Genomic DNA, 18,813 nt, shown 5'->3' on the forward strand with positions numbered 1-18,813 from the left:
TCTTTGTTCCTTCCAAACGCCATTATTTTCCATTCTTTGCTCCAGGGCTTCAAGCATGTAGTACACCACCACCTCGTGTCATCCACCATCCTGACCCATGATCTTTATTACCCACGTTCACCCTTCCGAACTCAACCCTTTTACTTGATGATTTCATTGTTTCCTCCCTTTCTATCTCCTCCTTCCCTGTTAATTTATTCCCTTGCTGGTTGTGCCCCGTAACCCCATTGTCAATTTAACCTTGCTCTTCCATGAGCCACCTCTTGTTAGAGAAATATAAAAAATATATATATTTTTAAGTCCAGCTGCACCCCTAGCAAAGCATGCAACCCACATCCATGTGCTGCATATGAAAGAAGAAGAATGCGTTCACATTTTTCCCCCCACAATTCAAAGAAGCACATGTTTTATAAACGGTGTGACATTTTGGACAGTGCTGCATGACCAGCTTTGATGCAATACTATGGCAAGAGCCCATATGTCTTCCAGTATTGCAATACATGTTGCCATCCTGCTTTTTCTGTTTGGAAATATTTTTTGAGGACATTAAAGTTGATAATATTCAATGGCCAGCCTAAAGCCCTAACTTTAGTCCAATTGAACCACTCTAAGAGGTCTTGGAATGCCACCTGAGACCAGTTAACTGAACAATCCAACACTAAACCGACACTTGCTTTGAAGGAGGATTGGTGTCATGTCGTGCCTTCTTGTTATTTATTTTGCAGTATGTGGCTGAGGGTAGCATTATTCGCTAGGGGGTGGGGGCGGGGGTGGAGGAGAGGCTATGCCGCTGACGCAGTGTCTCCTGTAGGTTAGAGCAGGAATTTGAACTTTTTTTCAGGGCATCGGTGTTAGCTCACCTTCTCTTTATGAAGGACACCATGGGGTCTTTAATGTACACCAGATAATGCCTGTAGAATGGATGCGCAGCTTAACATCCAACTGAGATAAAGCCATGCACATTGATGAATCACCCTGCCTGAGAAACACCATGATGATGGTTTAAAGTGAGGTCAGGATTCAAACCCAGACTAGACTGCTCAGAAGTCACTGTGCATACCTCCCGACTATCCTGCCAGTCACGAGTCTCATTGCCTAGTGTTGGCTTAATGATTAGGGTGGTGGGTTTGGGATCTTAGGGTCCTGAGTTCAAATCCTGCTTCTCGGTTAATTAATAGCAGGTGGGGTTGACTCAGCTGAAAATCCTTCTGAGGTGGGCAAATAGAGTACCAGCTTGCTTGGGTGATTGAGCCATTCGAGTATCCTGCATCGGAGTGGTGACCTGTCCAGAATTGTGCCCAATAGCCCAAGAGACTGCTTTGGCAGCACTGACACTCTGCACAGAGTATGGTCCCAATAGATTTGGAATGGATGTGCTTCATATCTTTCCCTAACAAATCTCACATTCTCATTATGTCTCTGAAAGGAGCATCTGGAAAATTCGCCCATCTACTTTCTCAACAATCCTCTTGTAGAAGTCCTTTCATTCAAGCTTCTGAGTCTCACCATCTGCCATGATCTTTCCTAGGAAAGCCATATTTCCAAGCTGGCATCCAAAGGCAATTGCCAACTGAACATCCTCCATCGTGCAAAGTCCTTCCTTGGTACTCCTGAGCTCCTGACCACATCCAAAGCTTTCATCCACAGTGTGATGCAGTACTGCTCTCCCCTCTGGGCTGGTGCTCCGGTCTCTCACCTTTCTTGGCTTCACGTTGTAGGATCCAAAACATTTAGGATCATTTGTATCTCCCGTGAAGAAGCTAAGTCTTTTGGTCTGTCTCACTCTCTGACCGCACGCAGGTCGGTGGTCTTTCTGTCTTATTCCATCTCCTCTCTGGCCTCACCCCCCTGCTCTGTCTAAGATATGTCCCCTCCCCCCCCCATATTTCCACAGCGCGCTCAACGTCCGTCAGCAACCTCCTTCTGGGAAAATTACCAAAATTAAGAATCACTGCTCACCTTCACTCTTTCCTTCCTCTTTTTCCCCACCTTTGGAACAAACTCCCACACTCTCTTCAATCTCACTCTTCCCTCCAGGTCTTCAAAACAGCTGTTCACCACTATCTATTATCTTCCCCCATCCAAAACCATGATCTTTTCTATTCCCGCTAATCCACCCCAAACCCAACCTCTTCAAATTCCCTGCTTTCCTTCCTGAAAGTCCCTGTCGTGTCCATCTTGATTACTCTGTGTTCCCATCCTCATCCCTCTTCCTTCCACAGATCTCCTAATATCTCTGTTCCACAGTTTTTTCCTTCCCTCCCCGCCCTCCTCTAACCACATCCTTCCCTCTTTTATCCTGCAACCCTTGTTATATGTGTGTTTGTTCGCTCTCATACGAGCCTCACCAAAAAATAAAAATAACAATATCTCGCAACATTGGAACAAAGTGTGGTTAGAGTGGAACTATATTAGAAAGAGAATAAATGGTTGTGAATTAATAAGCCTATGTATTGCCTTATTGTCCACATACGTTTGGTAATATTGTGCAACCTTTGATAATACAGTGCCCTTGATAATGTCGTGTAACCTAAGTCCAAATTATCCACTGCGGGAGGTCTTGAAATGCCATCTGAGATCAGTCAACTGAACAATCTCACACTAACCCTGCACTTGCTTTGAAGGAGGAATGGTGCAAAGAGATCCCTTCTTGTTCTTTCCTCTATGCAGCACATGGCTGGGGGTAGCATGATTTGCTGGGAGTATGGGGATGTGGGGTGGTGGTAGGGTTTGGGAGGGTGGCGGGTGGGGGGTGGCAATGCGGCTGATGCATTGCCCCGTGTAGGATAGAGCAGGAATTTGTAAGTTGTTCAGGGTGCCGGTGATAGTTCACCAACTCTTAGAAAATGTATTTAATATATAAAGCTCATTCTAACCACTCACTCACTGACCCACTCACTGATATTAACGTTCAGTACCTTCTTGGTGATGTAGAAAGCTGAAATTTTGCATGCCGGTCGAAGAATTGAAGCCCATACACTGGGAAAAATCACAGAGCCGTCGAAAAGTGTCTGAAAATGAAAATAAATAAATGAAAAAAAAATGAAAAAAAATAAATGCAGGTAAGCAACCTGAGACAATGGGGGAATCACAGTTCATTATTACTTACAATGTGTAAGCAGCATGCCCCACTAGTATATAATATGTTCCTTGAGAAGGAACTTTGATGCAGAAGGCCATTTGGCCCATCAAAGCTGACGCTATTATTATCAACCTCTGGTCGATTGTCCATTCTCTATCCTTCCTAATGTTGACTTGTCCAGGGTTCAAACCACTGACCTCCCAGACTCAAAGCGAACTCTCTAATAACCATTACACCACTGAGGTTGGTGAAGAACACCGGGGATCTTGAACGTCCACCAACAAATGCTGGCAGAGAGGACTCCCAGTTTAACGTCTATCCGAGAGATGCCACACACACATTGATGATGCCTGCGAGACACCAGGATGATCGTTTGGAGCTGGACCGAGATTCAAACACAGGCTGGACGGATAAGAAACGAGTGTGCATCGCTCAAGACCATCATGACAGCCTGACGGAATTAACGAGCTTTTCATTATATAGCAGCTCATGCCTGCTGGTATCTGCACTGTTATCAAGGTGGTTGACACCTTGCCTTACCTACCACCTGTATACCTTGTAGCCCTGTTTGGTATCAACATTGCTTTAAGGATTGGGAAGCTGTATATAAATATATATATATATATATATATATATATATATATATATATATATATATATATATATATACATATACATATATATATACATATATATATATATATATATATATATATATATATATATATATATATATATATATATATATATATATATATATATGAGTTGAATGATTATTTGAACAATGTTGGACCAACCATAGGAAGAAGCACTTGTCCTGGAAAAGTAACGATGTCAACATTTCTCAAGATGCTATCATTCCCGAGCAGAAGAGATGTCTTAATTTGTTTTACAATTTTCCAGTCGATGATCAAACAAGCCATTATCCAGAAAACACGAGGTTTTCGTATCACAGCATTCACCTGCTGTGATTGAAGGCTTATTTACCTGAATTTTAAATGAGCATAGCTGATTTGTTCACAAGAATTGCACAAGCGTGTACCAATGAGATTGTGAAATTGCAATTTATACATGGACATGAATCCAACAATGGGCTGTATCATTTATTGTAAGGAAGAACCAACAGCTGGCTAGCCTCATCAGTAAAGAACTCCCTGTCCATGGATTTGAATTCGATGCTCCATGCTGCACTATACATATTACCTAAGGTGTGGGGAGAATAAGGGAATACCTCTCGCCATGTAGGCTTATTCGCCTCGGTGTTTTGCAATCACTTCTGTGTGTTTCTAATACCGACGTCCAAAAACAAACTGAGTCATCAAATTTTCAACAAAGCTTTATTTATGAAAATATGGAGAAGGCAAATTAATGATTTGGTTCAAAGGTCAAAAGGTCAAAGGTCAGCATCACATAAAACTGTCAATTTTCATCCAATTGACGTGAAATTTTAAGCATTTGCATATTGCTTCAATTAATTGGTTCACCAATCAAAAGCTATAAACCGATTGTTTTTTTTGTTTTTTAATTAAAAGGTCAGTCGCATAAAATCGTCAATTTTCAACGGATTGACTTGAAATTTGAACAGGGTTTGCGTATTGGGTCTCTGAAGCCGATTGCTTTTGAGGTCAAAAGGTCAAGGTCACCTAAAATCATCAAAAAAAAAAATTGGGGGGGGGTCTCTGGTTTCGTCATGTTTAGCATTCGGAACAAGACGTTTGAATACTGAGCGGACATGGAAGGGCTTTGCATTCAGATGCTTTCTAATTCCTCTTCTAATATGGTTCCACTGACACCAACACTTTGCACCAAATGTTGCTCGATATGAGGCACAAGACTGACAGGGTAGCCAAGAGTTATGCACACTCACCGCTGAGCTGTCTAGCCTGGGAATATGAATGTCAACTCATCTATAAACTGTCATCCTGGTGTTTCTCAGGGAGTGTGAGGCATCAATGTGAGTGCCGTCCCTCTGATGGATGTTAAACTGGGTGTCCAGTCTGCAGGCATTATCTGGTGTACAACAAAGATCCCACGGTGTCCTGAGCGAAGAGCAGGCGAGCTATCACCGATGCTCTGAACAAATTACTAAAGTCCCCTCTGGTGAAACCGAAAGGGGACGATTTTATTAAAGTGCAGGGTGGCCACAATGTCCTGTCACCCCTTGTAAAAATTGACATTGCCTTATATCATGTTAGCTGACAACTTTGAAGAGTTCTAAAAGTTATACCACATACATTTGCAGTACTCTTCTAATTTATTACTCCCCTACCAGTTTCACCGGAGGGGACTATTGATTTGCTGTCCATCCGTCCATCCCACCTTTGGTTTTTAAGGCTTTTTTCCAATACCTTTGAACATATTTTACCCGAAACTTGGTACATCGCTTTATTATGATAAGTTACAGAAAAAATTCGAGTTTCAGGGCATTTCGTCAATTTTTTACAGAGTTATGCCTTTTTGGACTTATAAAATATCATATATATACTGAAATGAAAAATAAACTTACCACTTGTTTGAAGTGTAATAAAATTGTAAGTTCAAAATAAAACAAACCAACAATTGCTAATTGTTGGCATTGGCATTTTATTGGCATTTTGGTTTATATGGTTTATAAACCATATGAAACACCTTTTTTTTAAAATAAAAAAATGGTTTATAAAACATTGGCATTTTATTGATGACATGTCAAGTTTTTCACCAAGATACACCATCTCATAAGTTTGTTCTGCAGTACAGAACAGCACAGGGTGCAATGTCAGTCCCCTTTCAATGGCGTGTGTGGCCACTATTGTTTTGGATACAGGCAGTGCATCGTCGGCACATACTGCCTACCAGTCTTTGGATGGATTGCTGCTGGATTCTGTCCCACTCAGTCCTCAATGTCTGAAGCCATCTGACTTAGGACCATCTGCCTGTCCTGCCTTGCAATGGTGACTCTTGGCCTCTCTGATCGAGGTCTGTCATCTGCAGAGTTGTGGAGGGTGTCTCTGTCCACCAGGGCCGATATCGTCTGGTGTGAACAGCCAAGGCGACGTGCCACCACACGGTAGCTCAATCCGCCTTGCAGTATGCCCAAGGCACGCTGCCGTTGATCCCTTGACAATCGTGGCATGTTGATTGAAATGCCCATTTTGCACTGGCCTTTTTATGCCAATATCAAGACATCACGTGCAGCTCATTAAAATCATCCCGTACCCCTTGGCTAATCACTGACAGTCAAAACGGCCGTTCAACAGCTGTGCTATGAAGTGACCATTGAATGTTCAAGTGACCATCCGTGACCGTTTTGTCTGACAGTGAGGACACTATTGTCCACAAATAAGTTCACACATTTACTACACGCAGTGTTATTGTTGATATTTGAAGGTTTAAAAGGTCGTACCATGTTTCTTTTGCGTTTCAGTATACGTGGGTCAGTGTTCAGCTACCCTCACTCCACCCTGCTGCTTTACACCCATTGGCTGGACAGCTGGCCTGACTCCACCCAAAATAAAATCATGCCTCAACATTTGATGAAACGGCACAGATCAGCAGACTTCAGGCTTGCGTGTTAATCCAAGCCCATTGCAATCGGAATGATCCCAGGTATATAATATATCCACGATATATTATATTAATACCAGGTGGGGTTGACTGCCCATCATCCTTCTGAAGTCAGCAAAATGAATGCCAGCTTGCTGGTATCCTGTGTCGGAGTGATGACCCATCTCGGATTGTGCCCAATAGCCAAGCAGACTGCTTCAGCAGCACCAACGCTCTGCACAGATTCTGGCCCTGATGGATGGATGGATGGATATATTGCTGCGAATCTGGAAAGTATGCGCACTCAACATTCAAGTCCCAAGTTTAGTTATGTCGATAAGTATGTGTACAGTTAGAATCCATCCCCTTCTGTCTAATGGGAATTACATGTGTGCTACGGATTATTTTATAGCTAGGATTTTTACATCAACAACGCCAACAACACGGCTCGAGGAATTGTTCGCGCTGTTCGCACGCTCACGAAGCGTTTCATTCTGGCCTGGCGCCAAATGAGAGAATGCGTCATTTTGCGGCCAATGGGTGATGAGCAGATCAGAGCCGGCGGTCCTTTGCAAGAAGGCGGAGCCAGGACATGCGGTCCGCCCAATGAGAGCAGGCCACCCATGAGTGGACCGTGCCCGAGAGGGACGACAAAAGAAAGGAGAACAAATAATTGTGCTCCGTCAGCTCGAGCGCATGGTCTGGTTCTCTGATCGCGTCTCGACACTGGTCTGGTTCTCTGATTGCATCTCGCTGGCGCTGGTCTGGTTCTCGGATCGCATCTTGCTGGCGCTGGTCTGGTTCTCGGATCGCATCTCTCGGCGCTGGTCTGCATCTGGCTGCCCTGGTCCATCTTTTGGTGACCGGAGCTCCGGGAAGGGGTGGACGTCCAGCCGCGCACTCGCGGCCAGGTAGCCAGCCATCCTGACTCCCACCCAAACTATCCTCCGCGGCTGGAGAGCCAAATAAAGACCATTTGGATCCGTTTCTTTTGTGTGTGCATGTGTGTGTCTGTGGGCCCAGTCTATAAGTAGGAAATGTATAAGTGCCTTGTACATACTTGCATTGCTTAGTCGTGATAACTCTACCCTTACGTGCTTTCCTCGTTCCCCTGATTACTGTTAATAAATATCCCTATTGTTGAATATTTCAGCTCGTCCTAGTCCTTTCCTTCATTGGTTTAGCACGATGCATGTTGGGTAATTAAAAAGGCTGTCGCTGCTGTAGTTGTGCATTTGGACCGACGGGACCTCGGTAACCATCCGCTCAGGTTGCGCACGGGTCGAGCACGGAAACGGCTTGTCCCGCTCAAAGTCCTTCAAGGGTGTGAATTCCTCGGTAGCTCTCCACGTAGGCCTCTAGGTATTTTGAAGTTTGGTAAATAACCCTGTACCACGTGGTTGAATTATTGACGATTCACGGTCCTGTAAGGGACCCGTACCTTCGGAGTTATCCGAGGGTAACAATCTGAATTCCGGGTGTTGGTGGAGTCGACTCTGCTGCTCCAACTTGCGGTCGTGCTCGTCGCCGATACCCGGCCCACAATAATATTACATATGCACATAAGCCCTACGCATGTTTTGCTTCATGTATGTACATCTGTTTATTTTTATTATTTTCAGCACCGAACGCAACATAATACACCACCCAAATAAAAGGATAAGAACATTACATTTGGACTGGTAGGGGACGTGTATTCTCTTGGACTGGTAGGGGACGTGCAAAGCAATTCTCGTTATAGTTACACATTTTACAGCATATGACACAAGCCTTAAAAGTCCAGTGAATCCGTTTGTGCTCCATCATTGTCATCGCACAGAATAATTTTGTGCTATGTTCTCTGAGGCATTTTCCGGAGCACTGGCAACACAGACACTGACAACAATCTGTTCTTTAATGGTGTAATTGCTTGCATCACCCATGGTAACGTTCACTCAATCCGAAAAATGGAACCGAATTAACAATCTGCAGAGAAAGGAAATGTCAATCTTTACAAGGGGTGACAAGACATTGTAGCCACCCTATACTTACCGTAATGTGTGACAATAGGAATTTGTGTAAAAATACATTTTAATATGGATCATCAGCAACACAAGTTGAACATCACTCTTGATGTAAAGACAGTTGCTAAAAGGAAGTTAGGAGTAATGAGTGACGAGGTGAGGAATGTAAAAACGAAGGAAGCAATTTGAAGGGTGCAATGTAGTTCAGATTTGACTGCTTCATGCTGTTGAAGATACTGTCAACTGAACTGGCAGCTTTGGAAAATCTCCATTCGTTCCTGTGGAGCTTGGCATTCTCAGAGCCTGATGGTGACACAATGGCGGTCGACGTGAATTACAGCGAGCATGACTTGCTCCTGCACACATTTTCCAATACGTTGTATACAGTTAAGGGCTCTGATAGTTTATGCTGCAAATCGAGAATGGCGTTTAGTCAGCATGCTCATGTTGGCTGCTCATGAAAGGAGTGAGGAATTTCATCCATTTGTCACTTCCATGTGGCACATACCACTAGGATAACACATGCTGATCGCTCCTTTTGCCTGTCTTTATTTTTTATCAACATCTATCTAATATCATTTAATATCGACTCCATCATCTCACTCTTCCCCTCATATTGCTCTTCATTTTTCATCTTCTGTTTCCTTTCAGCCAAATTTGTGGGTGTAATGGTTAAGGTATCGGGGGTCTGTGTCTGGGGTCTATGTCCAGGGTCTGTGTCTGGGGTGGTCTGCAATTCGAAACCTGGTTGAGTTCATTCAATAGACTTTAAAAATGGTACGTGCTTGCTTCCTTCTTTGATGCTCAGTATTTAAAAAGAATAGAGCACGGACAAACGACCATTGTGCAGGCTTTATGAGCTAAACAGCTCATAGTATTATTTCTTTTTTTTCCAGACGTAACTTTTATTCTTTCGTTTGAAAACTCGTTTTTATCATCATGTGCACGTCCAAAGCCGGTCCCACACCTGAACGATCAAGTCACACAATTTGGTTGTATCATATGTAACAAGTCTGGTGTTGGCTTAATGGTCAAGGTGGTTGACTTAAGATCTTAGGGACTTGAGTTTTAAGCCCTGTTGTGCCGTTAGATAACACCATGTGGGTTGACTCAGCCTGTCATCCTTCTGAGGTCAGCAAATTGAGTACCAGATTACTGGGAACAGGAGCCATTGCATCAGTGGCACAGCTGCATTTCCAGAAAATGATGCAACCAGCATCCACAGGATGCATATGAAATGTTCTCTATGTATGCAACTGAATCACTTGAATGTTTACGTTTTTGCAACCAGTTGTGAGCAGTTGCACAACTGCTTGCTTTCGGTAGAGACAGGCTCTAGTTTTTTGTGATGTGCTGAATGATTTGCTGCGACGTATTGTGCGCATTTCCCTGAAAGCCACCAGCATTAAGCTTTGAACTGGCATTTGGTCAGCAGTTGTTGTTGTTTTTTTGGGGGGGGGGGTTAAATTTATTTACAGGATCTCAGGCTAGTGGTGTAGCTGCCACACACATTGACATGCAGACAAATACACAAGACATAACACAGAACTGTAGATGAGACAAACACAGTCGCTGAGCTTTGTGGAAGTGCCGTCACTTCCTCGGACACACGAGGTACCAGCGACACCACAACAATGGCACCACCTTCCTCACCGCACTCAATGGGGGCATTTCCAAAGGAGGAATTTCCTCCTCCCCATTAATGCCAACCTATGGGGATTATACGTGCTCTTATCCTTTCAAATGCTGAATGTCAAGCAAGGAAACAGCACATACCATTTAAAAAAAAAATTCGGTATGGCTTGGTCAGGGTTTGAACCACTGACCTCCCAGACTCAGAACAGACACTCCAACCATTACACCACCGAGTCTGGTGTTGGTACATGATTGGGCCAATTCCAGGCCAGCTTTGGTGTGCTAGCTGGGTTGTGAACTACGGTTGGTTGTTGCAATGCCGATTGCACTACTAAACCTCCTATGGTGAAGAAGCATCAAACATTTAGCCGAGTTATTGCAGGAGATTTCATTGAAGATAAATGGCAAATCGTCAGCAATGATGTGGCTTCACTTCACTTCACCTCGCATTCCAAAACGACCAGATGAGACAGCTACAACGGCTAGCTCTTCATTGGTAATTAGTCAATCATTGTGGACTAAAATTAGAAACTATCAGCAGGATTATCCCAATTGGCAGAAAAGAATGTACCACACCCTTCTGAAAAGGGAAATCTTGTTGCGCAACAACTAGCTGATACAGACAAAGCAGTTGCATGCAATTTAAGTTGCATAATTTTGAGAGTGGTTTGGTTGCGCAACTGATCGCTCAGTTGTGGCCCAGCTTAAGGCTCATGCAGGAGTTTGTACATACATGACTGTAACATGCATAAGTTGGCTATAGGTGACAAAGAGGATCCCTGTTGGTTGTGCGACTTCCTCCTGAGTTGTTCCTTGTGTTGATGGATGTTGATGGAGCTTGATTAGGTTATAAAGGAGGACAGAGCAGCAGTTGAAGGTGGTGCTGGCCAGGAATTTCCATTGTTTTTGGATACGAGTAGTGTGTTTGCCACTTATATTTTAGTGATGCCGTGACTGTGTTGCAGCAGTCTGTGGGGAGATGTGAGCCAGCTATTGCAGCAACTCTATCGAGAAATAGAAATAATAACTTCCAAGACATAGAAATCAAGGGTCTTCCTGGTAAAGCAGGGAAGAATATATGATTCTCACCATTTCAAATGGAACGGACAGATAGCTCAGGGAGGAAAGTCCAGTGAAGGGTTGTACATGATATGATTTAGTGATGTGGGAACATGAGCAACAAGAAGAGGAGGATAGCATTAGAGATGTGGAATACGCTCAACATGATCTGAAGTGATTGATAGATGAAACCCATCGCGAGAATTTGAGGTCTCCTTTGCTGCCAGAATCTTGGGTTGATCCACCATATTATTTTGGCTGTTGTTGATTTGCAGCATTCTAATTGGACATCTGAAGAGACTTCAAATGTGTTAAATGATTTTGTGAACAAATGGCTTGTATGTCTTTATTGTACCTGGACATCCTGTATGAATCAATTGTGTAAATATGGCTGAATTTTCTTTACCTGTTCCCTCTTCCCCTTCCCCAATATGCACTACACTGTATATGCCCCTTCCCTCTCCTGCCCTGCGACCTTCATAAAAACAAATCCGACGATAACTACTTTTTTAACGTTCCCTATTATTCCCACCTTATTATGGAGTCAGCTGGAGGAAAGTTTTGCTCCAAGCTTTTCACGAACCAGTTGGCCAGGACTGACAGTCGACTGAAGGTGACAAGGATTTGTAATTTGTACAGGGTGCCGGCGATAGCTCTCTTACTCTTCATGAAGAGCACCATGGGATATTTAACGTCGACCAAATAATTATAGCAGATGGGACACCCAGCTTGATGTCCATCCAAGGGGTTGTTCACTTTGTGACACACCGCTCTGCCTGCAACAGTTTACAGTCGTGTCGGGAATCGGACCAAAACTAGACAGCTCATCGGAACATAAGTGCGCTAATGTATCTCTGCACCATCCTGTCAGACGGTGCATTTACCTTCATTAAGATTGCTGGGGATTTCATAAAGTTGCAATTCTTGTCTGATGGCACGCTTGAACTCTTAGGACGTGGTCAAAATTCAAAAGCAAATTGGATCTCGTCGTTCACGATTTAAAAGTTTGAGTTTAGTTTCCCTTTAACTGCCTTAAATGGCAGTATGGCACAATACTTACAACTTCAATGAAGTTATATGCTGAGCTACCACCTTAATATTCCTCCCAATGTCCACTGGGTTTTTGGATAAATTAGAAGAGTGTTGTAACTTCAAAGTAGAACAAAATAACAATCACATTTACTTTTTTCACAGATCTGGCCTTCCTTGTTCACATGCAGTTCAAATTGAACCACGACCACACCTTTTTGCTCTACCCCCTGACTTGCCATCTGATGAAGAAGATCACGAGGATCCCTTGGATTACTGCAAAGGTGAGATTACTTTAATGGGATTTATCGACTGGGAGGATCACATGAGGGTTTACAGCATAGCTGAGAGGTATAGAATATGAGGGGTGTAAACGTACTTGCTTTTGCGCCGTTCAGGTTCGAGTAAGAATTTGTAATTTGATCAAGATGTTGGTGATAGCTCGCCTACTCTTCGCGAAGGACACCCTGAGATCTTTAACATGCACAAACTAATTCTGACAGACAGGACACCAAGTTTAACGTCCATCTGAGGGATGGCACACACATTGATGCTTCACCCTGCCTGCGAGACACCAGGATGACAGTTTATAGCTCGGTCGAGATTCAAACCTCGGTTCGAGAGCTCAGAGGCGAATGCACGTACCTCTCGGCTATCCTGCCAACCCTCTTCAATGACATGTTTTTTACAAATGTTGTTAAAGTGGCTGTGTCACCTGAACCCATTCATTCATATTTACACTCATGTTTATCTTAAGTGGGTATTATTTACTTATTTCTAGCACTTGATGAACGAAGAACCATGGTTTGATATCAGAAGCTTCAGACTTTCTTGCAACTTCACTGAGCAACTCATAATGGTTTTCAAGCATCCATTCACATGATTGTTTTATTTTTATTTTCCATCTACTCGAAATGGATAGTGTCTGTGTGTGTGTGTGTGTGTCATGTTTTCTGTGGAGTTCCACTAGAGCTTTCTGATGTGGAATGTGACACACCAAAATGATCGTCATGATCTGCTGAGTTGATTTGTCTAATTAACTACAAAAAAACCAGGAAGAATTCCCATGTTTTAAACGCACACCATGTTAAGGTGTATAATGCAGCTTATTAGGTCCTTCCACAGCATGGCATTCTGTTTACAAAATAAATAAAAATAATGATAATACTGTGTTGTAACAAACCTTATCTTAATTAATACTAATAATATTAACAACAATAATAATAGCATTATCATTTGGCAAGAATAATAACGAACGTGTAGCCTCCGCTCTGGCCCAAGCACATAAATGGCAAGTTGGAGGTGATGAAAAAGGGGTTGGTAGGAATTGAAAGTGGGTTTTTATATTTTTTATTCATTTTTACCAAATGTGGTAAAAACGTCATTTGAGATGTTGTCAGTGACAAAAAATACCCCAGAATACCAAGACAGTCATTTATTGGTGAGGTGGTCTTGCAGCTGCTCAGAACTCATCTCAAATGTTTCCTTACCATTACAGTCAAAGTATGGACTCATGTCAACGATCGTGGAGCACCAAACGAGCAGAGATCAATCAAATCGACATGGCGAGGACCTGATGGACGGGTCACTTCATGTGACTGCTCAGCATTGTATTCACCACAGACTTTCTTGGCCTTTTCTGACGAGATCTCTCAGAGGATTAAACTTCTGACCCGGGGTTTTACATGCATGGAATTGGTTCTGCATGTGAGGAGACCACATGACCTCATTTGACAAGCGCCCTCGGCGATTGATCTTGTTCTTGGGAACTTGTGAGAAGATACTTTCCTCTTCGGCATAACTGTGAGGCAGGCCAAGTGTGTGCTGAACTACCATAAACAGAAGGGCAAATCATGGCTCCTCATCTGCCCTTCTCATCAATGATACAAGCCCGGTGTTGGCTTCATGGTTGAAGTGGATCTCTTAAGATCTTAGGCTCTTGAGTTTGAGCCCCTGTCATACCAATGAAATAACATCAGGTGGGTCGATTTAGCCTGTCATCCTTCCAAGGTTAGCAAAATGAGTAGCAGCTTGCTGGTAACAGGGGTACTCCATCAGCGGCACAACCACGCTTCCTGAAAAATGATGCAGCCAGCAGGCACAGGCTGCATACGAAACTACAACATAAACGATATCTCATGGCACCAATTACCATTCCAAATTCAAATGGCAATAAACATTAATGAAATGGATGGGATACTGCACTGGACTCCAACTTGGCGCTCTCTCTGGAGGTCTTTGTTCTAAGATGGTATCATGTATCCCATTTCATTATTTTTATGACTGTTTGGATTTGGTAATTTGTTGACACCTTGTATGAATGAAAACAATCCGAACCAAATCCTGCCATTTAGAAATACTCGAAAAGTTCTGATAAATATCACCAAGAAGTGGAAGAGCGAATTGGAAAGCACAGATCGATTGATTCATGGTGATGGTAACATGATCGACGTGATCGGGAGTAAAGTGATACTGCATGTGGAATCCTGGAGGACGTCGACGTGGCCATCGGAGAAAGTTCATGACCTCACACAGCTGTTAGTCTAGACACCAGAGTGATAATTGGCATATCGACCTCAGGTCAATCAGTCTGTGTGTCAATCCTTGCGGTGGAATGGAAGTGAAACATTGCGTTTTTAAGTTGATCGAACTTTCCTTCCAATACGGGTTTTGATCACACCAGCACGGGTCTGCGGGTTTTCACAAACAAAACAGGTCAAACCCGTAAAATCCGGGTCACTTGCCATGTATTCAAGCAGTACAGCAGGCATATGTGCCACAAAGCCTTGAAGACGGATGGAAATTTGGTCCAACGAACCAATGGACCCACTAGTATAAAAAAACAAGCTCAGATGAGCTAAGATCCTCGTCCTCTTAATGATGATGTCATAAAAACGAATATGACGTCATTGTGATGTATCAGGTTTGCCATAAATTATCTGTGCTAAAGCCCGGCTTGATTCCCACAAGCAAAATTCAAACAGTTTGCCTAGTTTTGGAGATAATGGTATTGGTAATTTCCATTAGCGGCAATATTATGACGTCAACTTTTTTATAGGAAGAATTTCCAAAATCGGAGATGGTTACTGGTTGCGTGTGGGCTTTCTGCATAACATGGCAAGTTTCACGAAAATCCGATGAAAACTCTGGGTTGTGAAACAAAAAATAGGAATGATGTCATAAAAAATTGATATTATGTCATAGTGATGTATCATATGTGCGGTAATTCATCTCTGATAATGCCCTGTTCGATTCCTGCAAACAGAATTTAAAAAGCTTGCCTCGTTTCGGAGATAAATTTTTTAGGCGTTTTCCATTAGCGGAGATATTTTGACATCAGAACTTTTTTTCCAGGAGGAATTTTCAAAATCGGATATGGTTACTGCCTGCGCAGGGTATTTTTGGGTAGTTGATAGAGTCGAAAAAAAAATTTCGAATTTTTTTTTGTGTACTCCATTGTAACGAAATGTGGCAATTGTAATTGGAGACGAATTGTAATTGGAGACGAAAAAAAGAAATTTCGAAATTTCGAAACAGAAAAAAAGAAAGAAAAAAAGAAATTAATCTATTTTGATGTATCTTATTATATATACCGTTATTTGTTGGTCGTGTTGTCAGTCTGTCCGTGTGTGTGTTTGTCGGGGGTTTTTGACCGACTTTCAGTTGTTCGATTTTGATGAAATTTGGGTGGTCGGACCAGTTTATGATCTCGTTGTGCCGCATAGGTACTGGTTGCTAACGCCCCTTTGGTTGCCTAGCAACGGGACTTTGAAATTTTTGAAAAATCATAAAAAAAATATTTTTTCGAAAATCAAAAATCGGGCCACGAGCGACTGTGGGCAGTACATTCAGCCATATTGTCAAAAATTTCCAGCCGGATCCGATGAAAACTGTCAGAGAAGATAGACTTTGAATGAACCTGCTCAAAAACAATAAAAAAACGAAGATTGTTATATCTCAGAGACTACGAGTCAGATATACATGAAACTGGTATGGTAGGTTCATGGTATGTACGAGTTATGTGTGAGAAAGAACCGTTGCTATGGACCTCTCCGTTGCCGAGCAACAGCCAAAAAAACCTCCAAATGTGGGGGTATTTTCACGAAAAAACAATCTGCAGCATTAACCCTTGAAGCTAGAATCATGAATTTTCTTGTGCTTAATCCTCAGGTCTTTCCCCATCGAACGGGCCCATCGCGTCAGGTTCTATTGGGTAGTCGACTACCCATGTCCACCTTCCGGCTTGTTATTATTACCCTTATTTGTTGGTCATGGTGTCGGTTGGTCCTGTCTCTGTTATCATCTGAGGTCAAGCGTTTGGACATCGGGATTGCAGCTCTCTCTGAGGTTCGGAGACCTGATTGCGGCGAGATAATGGTGGGTGGTTACACCTACTATTGGTCTGGTCGCTCTGATGGTTACCATACCCAAGGAGTTGCTGTAGCTGTGTCCAATAAGCTGACCCCAATGATAATTGAGGTAACACCGGTCAACGAGCGTTTTATGAGATTAAGGATTCATCACTCCTGAGGTGTCATTTCCCTGGTCTCTGTTTATGCTCCGACTGAGGCGAGTGATCTCACGGTGAAGGATGCATTCTACGCCACGCTTGAGTCTGTGGTTGATCAGTGCCCCAGACGAGATAAACTTCTAGTCTTGGGGGATTTCAATGCATCGAATGGAACTGATAGGGATGGTTATGAGGTGTGTGTTGGTCCCCATGGGTCAGGAACTATGAACCAGAATAGCACTAAGTTCCTTGACTTTGCAAGAAGTCATGGACTTAGGGTGGCTGGTTCATGGTTTCAGCGCCCACAAGCTCATCGCTGGACTTGGTATTCCAACGCTGGCGGTGTGGCAAAGGAGATTGACCATGTCCTCATTGACGGTCGTTGGAGGATGATCCAGAACTGCAGGGTCTACAGGAGTGCTCAGTTCCTCAATACTGACCACAGCCTTGTTGCAGCAACTCGAAAGCTGCACCTTAAATCCTGGAGAATGGTACCATCCCAGCCTAGGCTGGATGTTGGCAAGCTCAGGGATGAGAGAGTAGCTGAGGAGTTTGCGAACAGGCTGAGTAGACACTTGGGGGGTCTGGGTGCTTTGGGGGGTCCTGAAGAGTTGTGGAGTGCCTTCAAGACATCCGTCCTTGATGTTGCCAGTGGATGTCTGGGAACTCACCGCAGGGCAAAGAAGAATTTTGTCTCTCAAGGGACACTGGATACCATTGACCAGAGTCGCAGGGCCAGGCTGAATGGCAGAGCTGAGCTGTTCAGGGAGCTGAGGCGTAAAACTGTACGTGCACTGAGGGTGGACAAAGAGGCCTACGTGCGAGGAATCTGTGAGGGGGTACAGCATCCCCTGTGGACAGGTGATTCTCGTCCCGCTTACAGGGGAATTCGCGCATTGCATTCATCCAAGCCCATCCCTCGGAGCACTGCAGTTAGAGCAGAGAGTGGTAGGCTCTTGACAGAGGAGTCTGAAATGAAGGCCCGCTGGGCTGGTTACTTTGAGCGGTTGTACCAAGCTGATCCCCCAGCTGTCGAGTTGGACGTCAAGGGTGTTACAATCCCTGTTGCTGACCCTCGAATCAACTGTGGTCCACCTTCGCTTGTGGAAAAAGGGGCTGCGGTGAACCAGTTGAAACGGGGCAAAGCTCCAGGGATCTGTGGCATCCATGCTGAATTTCTCAAGGCTAGTGGAAATGCTGCACTCGTGTCGTTGGATGCAGTTTTGTGCTCTGCCTGGAACACAGGCCTCATCCCAACTGATTGGAAGAGGGGCCTTGTTGTTCCTCTCTGGAAAGGGAAGGGTGATCGCCAAGACTGCAACAACTACCGAGGTGTGACGCTGCTCTCAGTGCCGGGCAAGGTCTTTGCTCGGATAATTCTTGATAGGGTTCACCACCATCTGCTTGAGCACCAGCGTCCAGAGCAGTCAGGCTTTACACCAAAGAGGTCAACGATTGACCGTATCCTTGCTCTTCGTGTCCTCATCGAACGCAGACGAGAGTTTCGGCAGGGGTTGCTTGCAGCCTATGTTGATCTCTGTAAACGTTCGATTCAGTGAATCGGGATGTTCTCTGGAGGATTCTTGGTCTTCGTGGGGTGCCACCAAAACTGATCGATCTGATGTCTGAACTCTACTCTGGTACTGAGAGTGCTATGAAGTGTGGTGGTACCATCTCTGACTTATTTCCAGTTGTTACTGGAGTTCGTCAGGGGTGTGTACTGGCCCCCACACTTTTCAGCACTTGTATGGACTGGATTTTAGGGAGGAAGTCCGAGAGATCCAGCTGCGGTGCATCGTTTGGGAATGTCAAGATCTCGGTCCTTGATTTTGCAGATGATGTAGTCATTTTTGCGGAGACTTTAGATATCCTTTTGGGGGCCCTCGAGGTGCTGAATGAGGAGTCGGAACAGCTGGGATTACGGGTTTCTTGGGTCAAAACTAAGATCCAGGCTTTCGGTGACATCTTGGATG

The 18,813-nt window shown here is 43.8% G+C and overlaps 1 protein-coding gene across 2 annotated transcripts in view; it reads left to right on the plus strand.

The window, feature by feature from the left end:
- The window catches only part of LOC147008714 (SRSF protein kinase 3-like), a 126,815-nt gene that overhangs the window by 36,181 nt on the left and 71,821 nt on the right, over positions 1 to 18,813 (plus strand). For both annotated transcript variants that reach the window (XM_085863919.1, XM_085863920.1), the window contains exon 4: positions 12,496 to 12,614. In XM_085863919.1, the coding sequence (XP_085720045.1) occupies positions 12,496 to 12,614 (119 nt within the window). The remainder of the gene's footprint in view (positions 1 to 12,495; positions 12,615 to 18,813) is intronic.

The sequence above is a fragment of the Eptatretus burgeri genome, chromosome 18, assembly GCF_056783735.1.
Source record: "Eptatretus burgeri isolate ZD-2024b chromosome 18, Ebu_testis_v1, whole genome shotgun sequence".
Classification (NCBI taxonomy): Eukaryota; Metazoa; Chordata; class Myxini; order Myxiniformes; family Myxinidae; genus Eptatretus; species Eptatretus burgeri.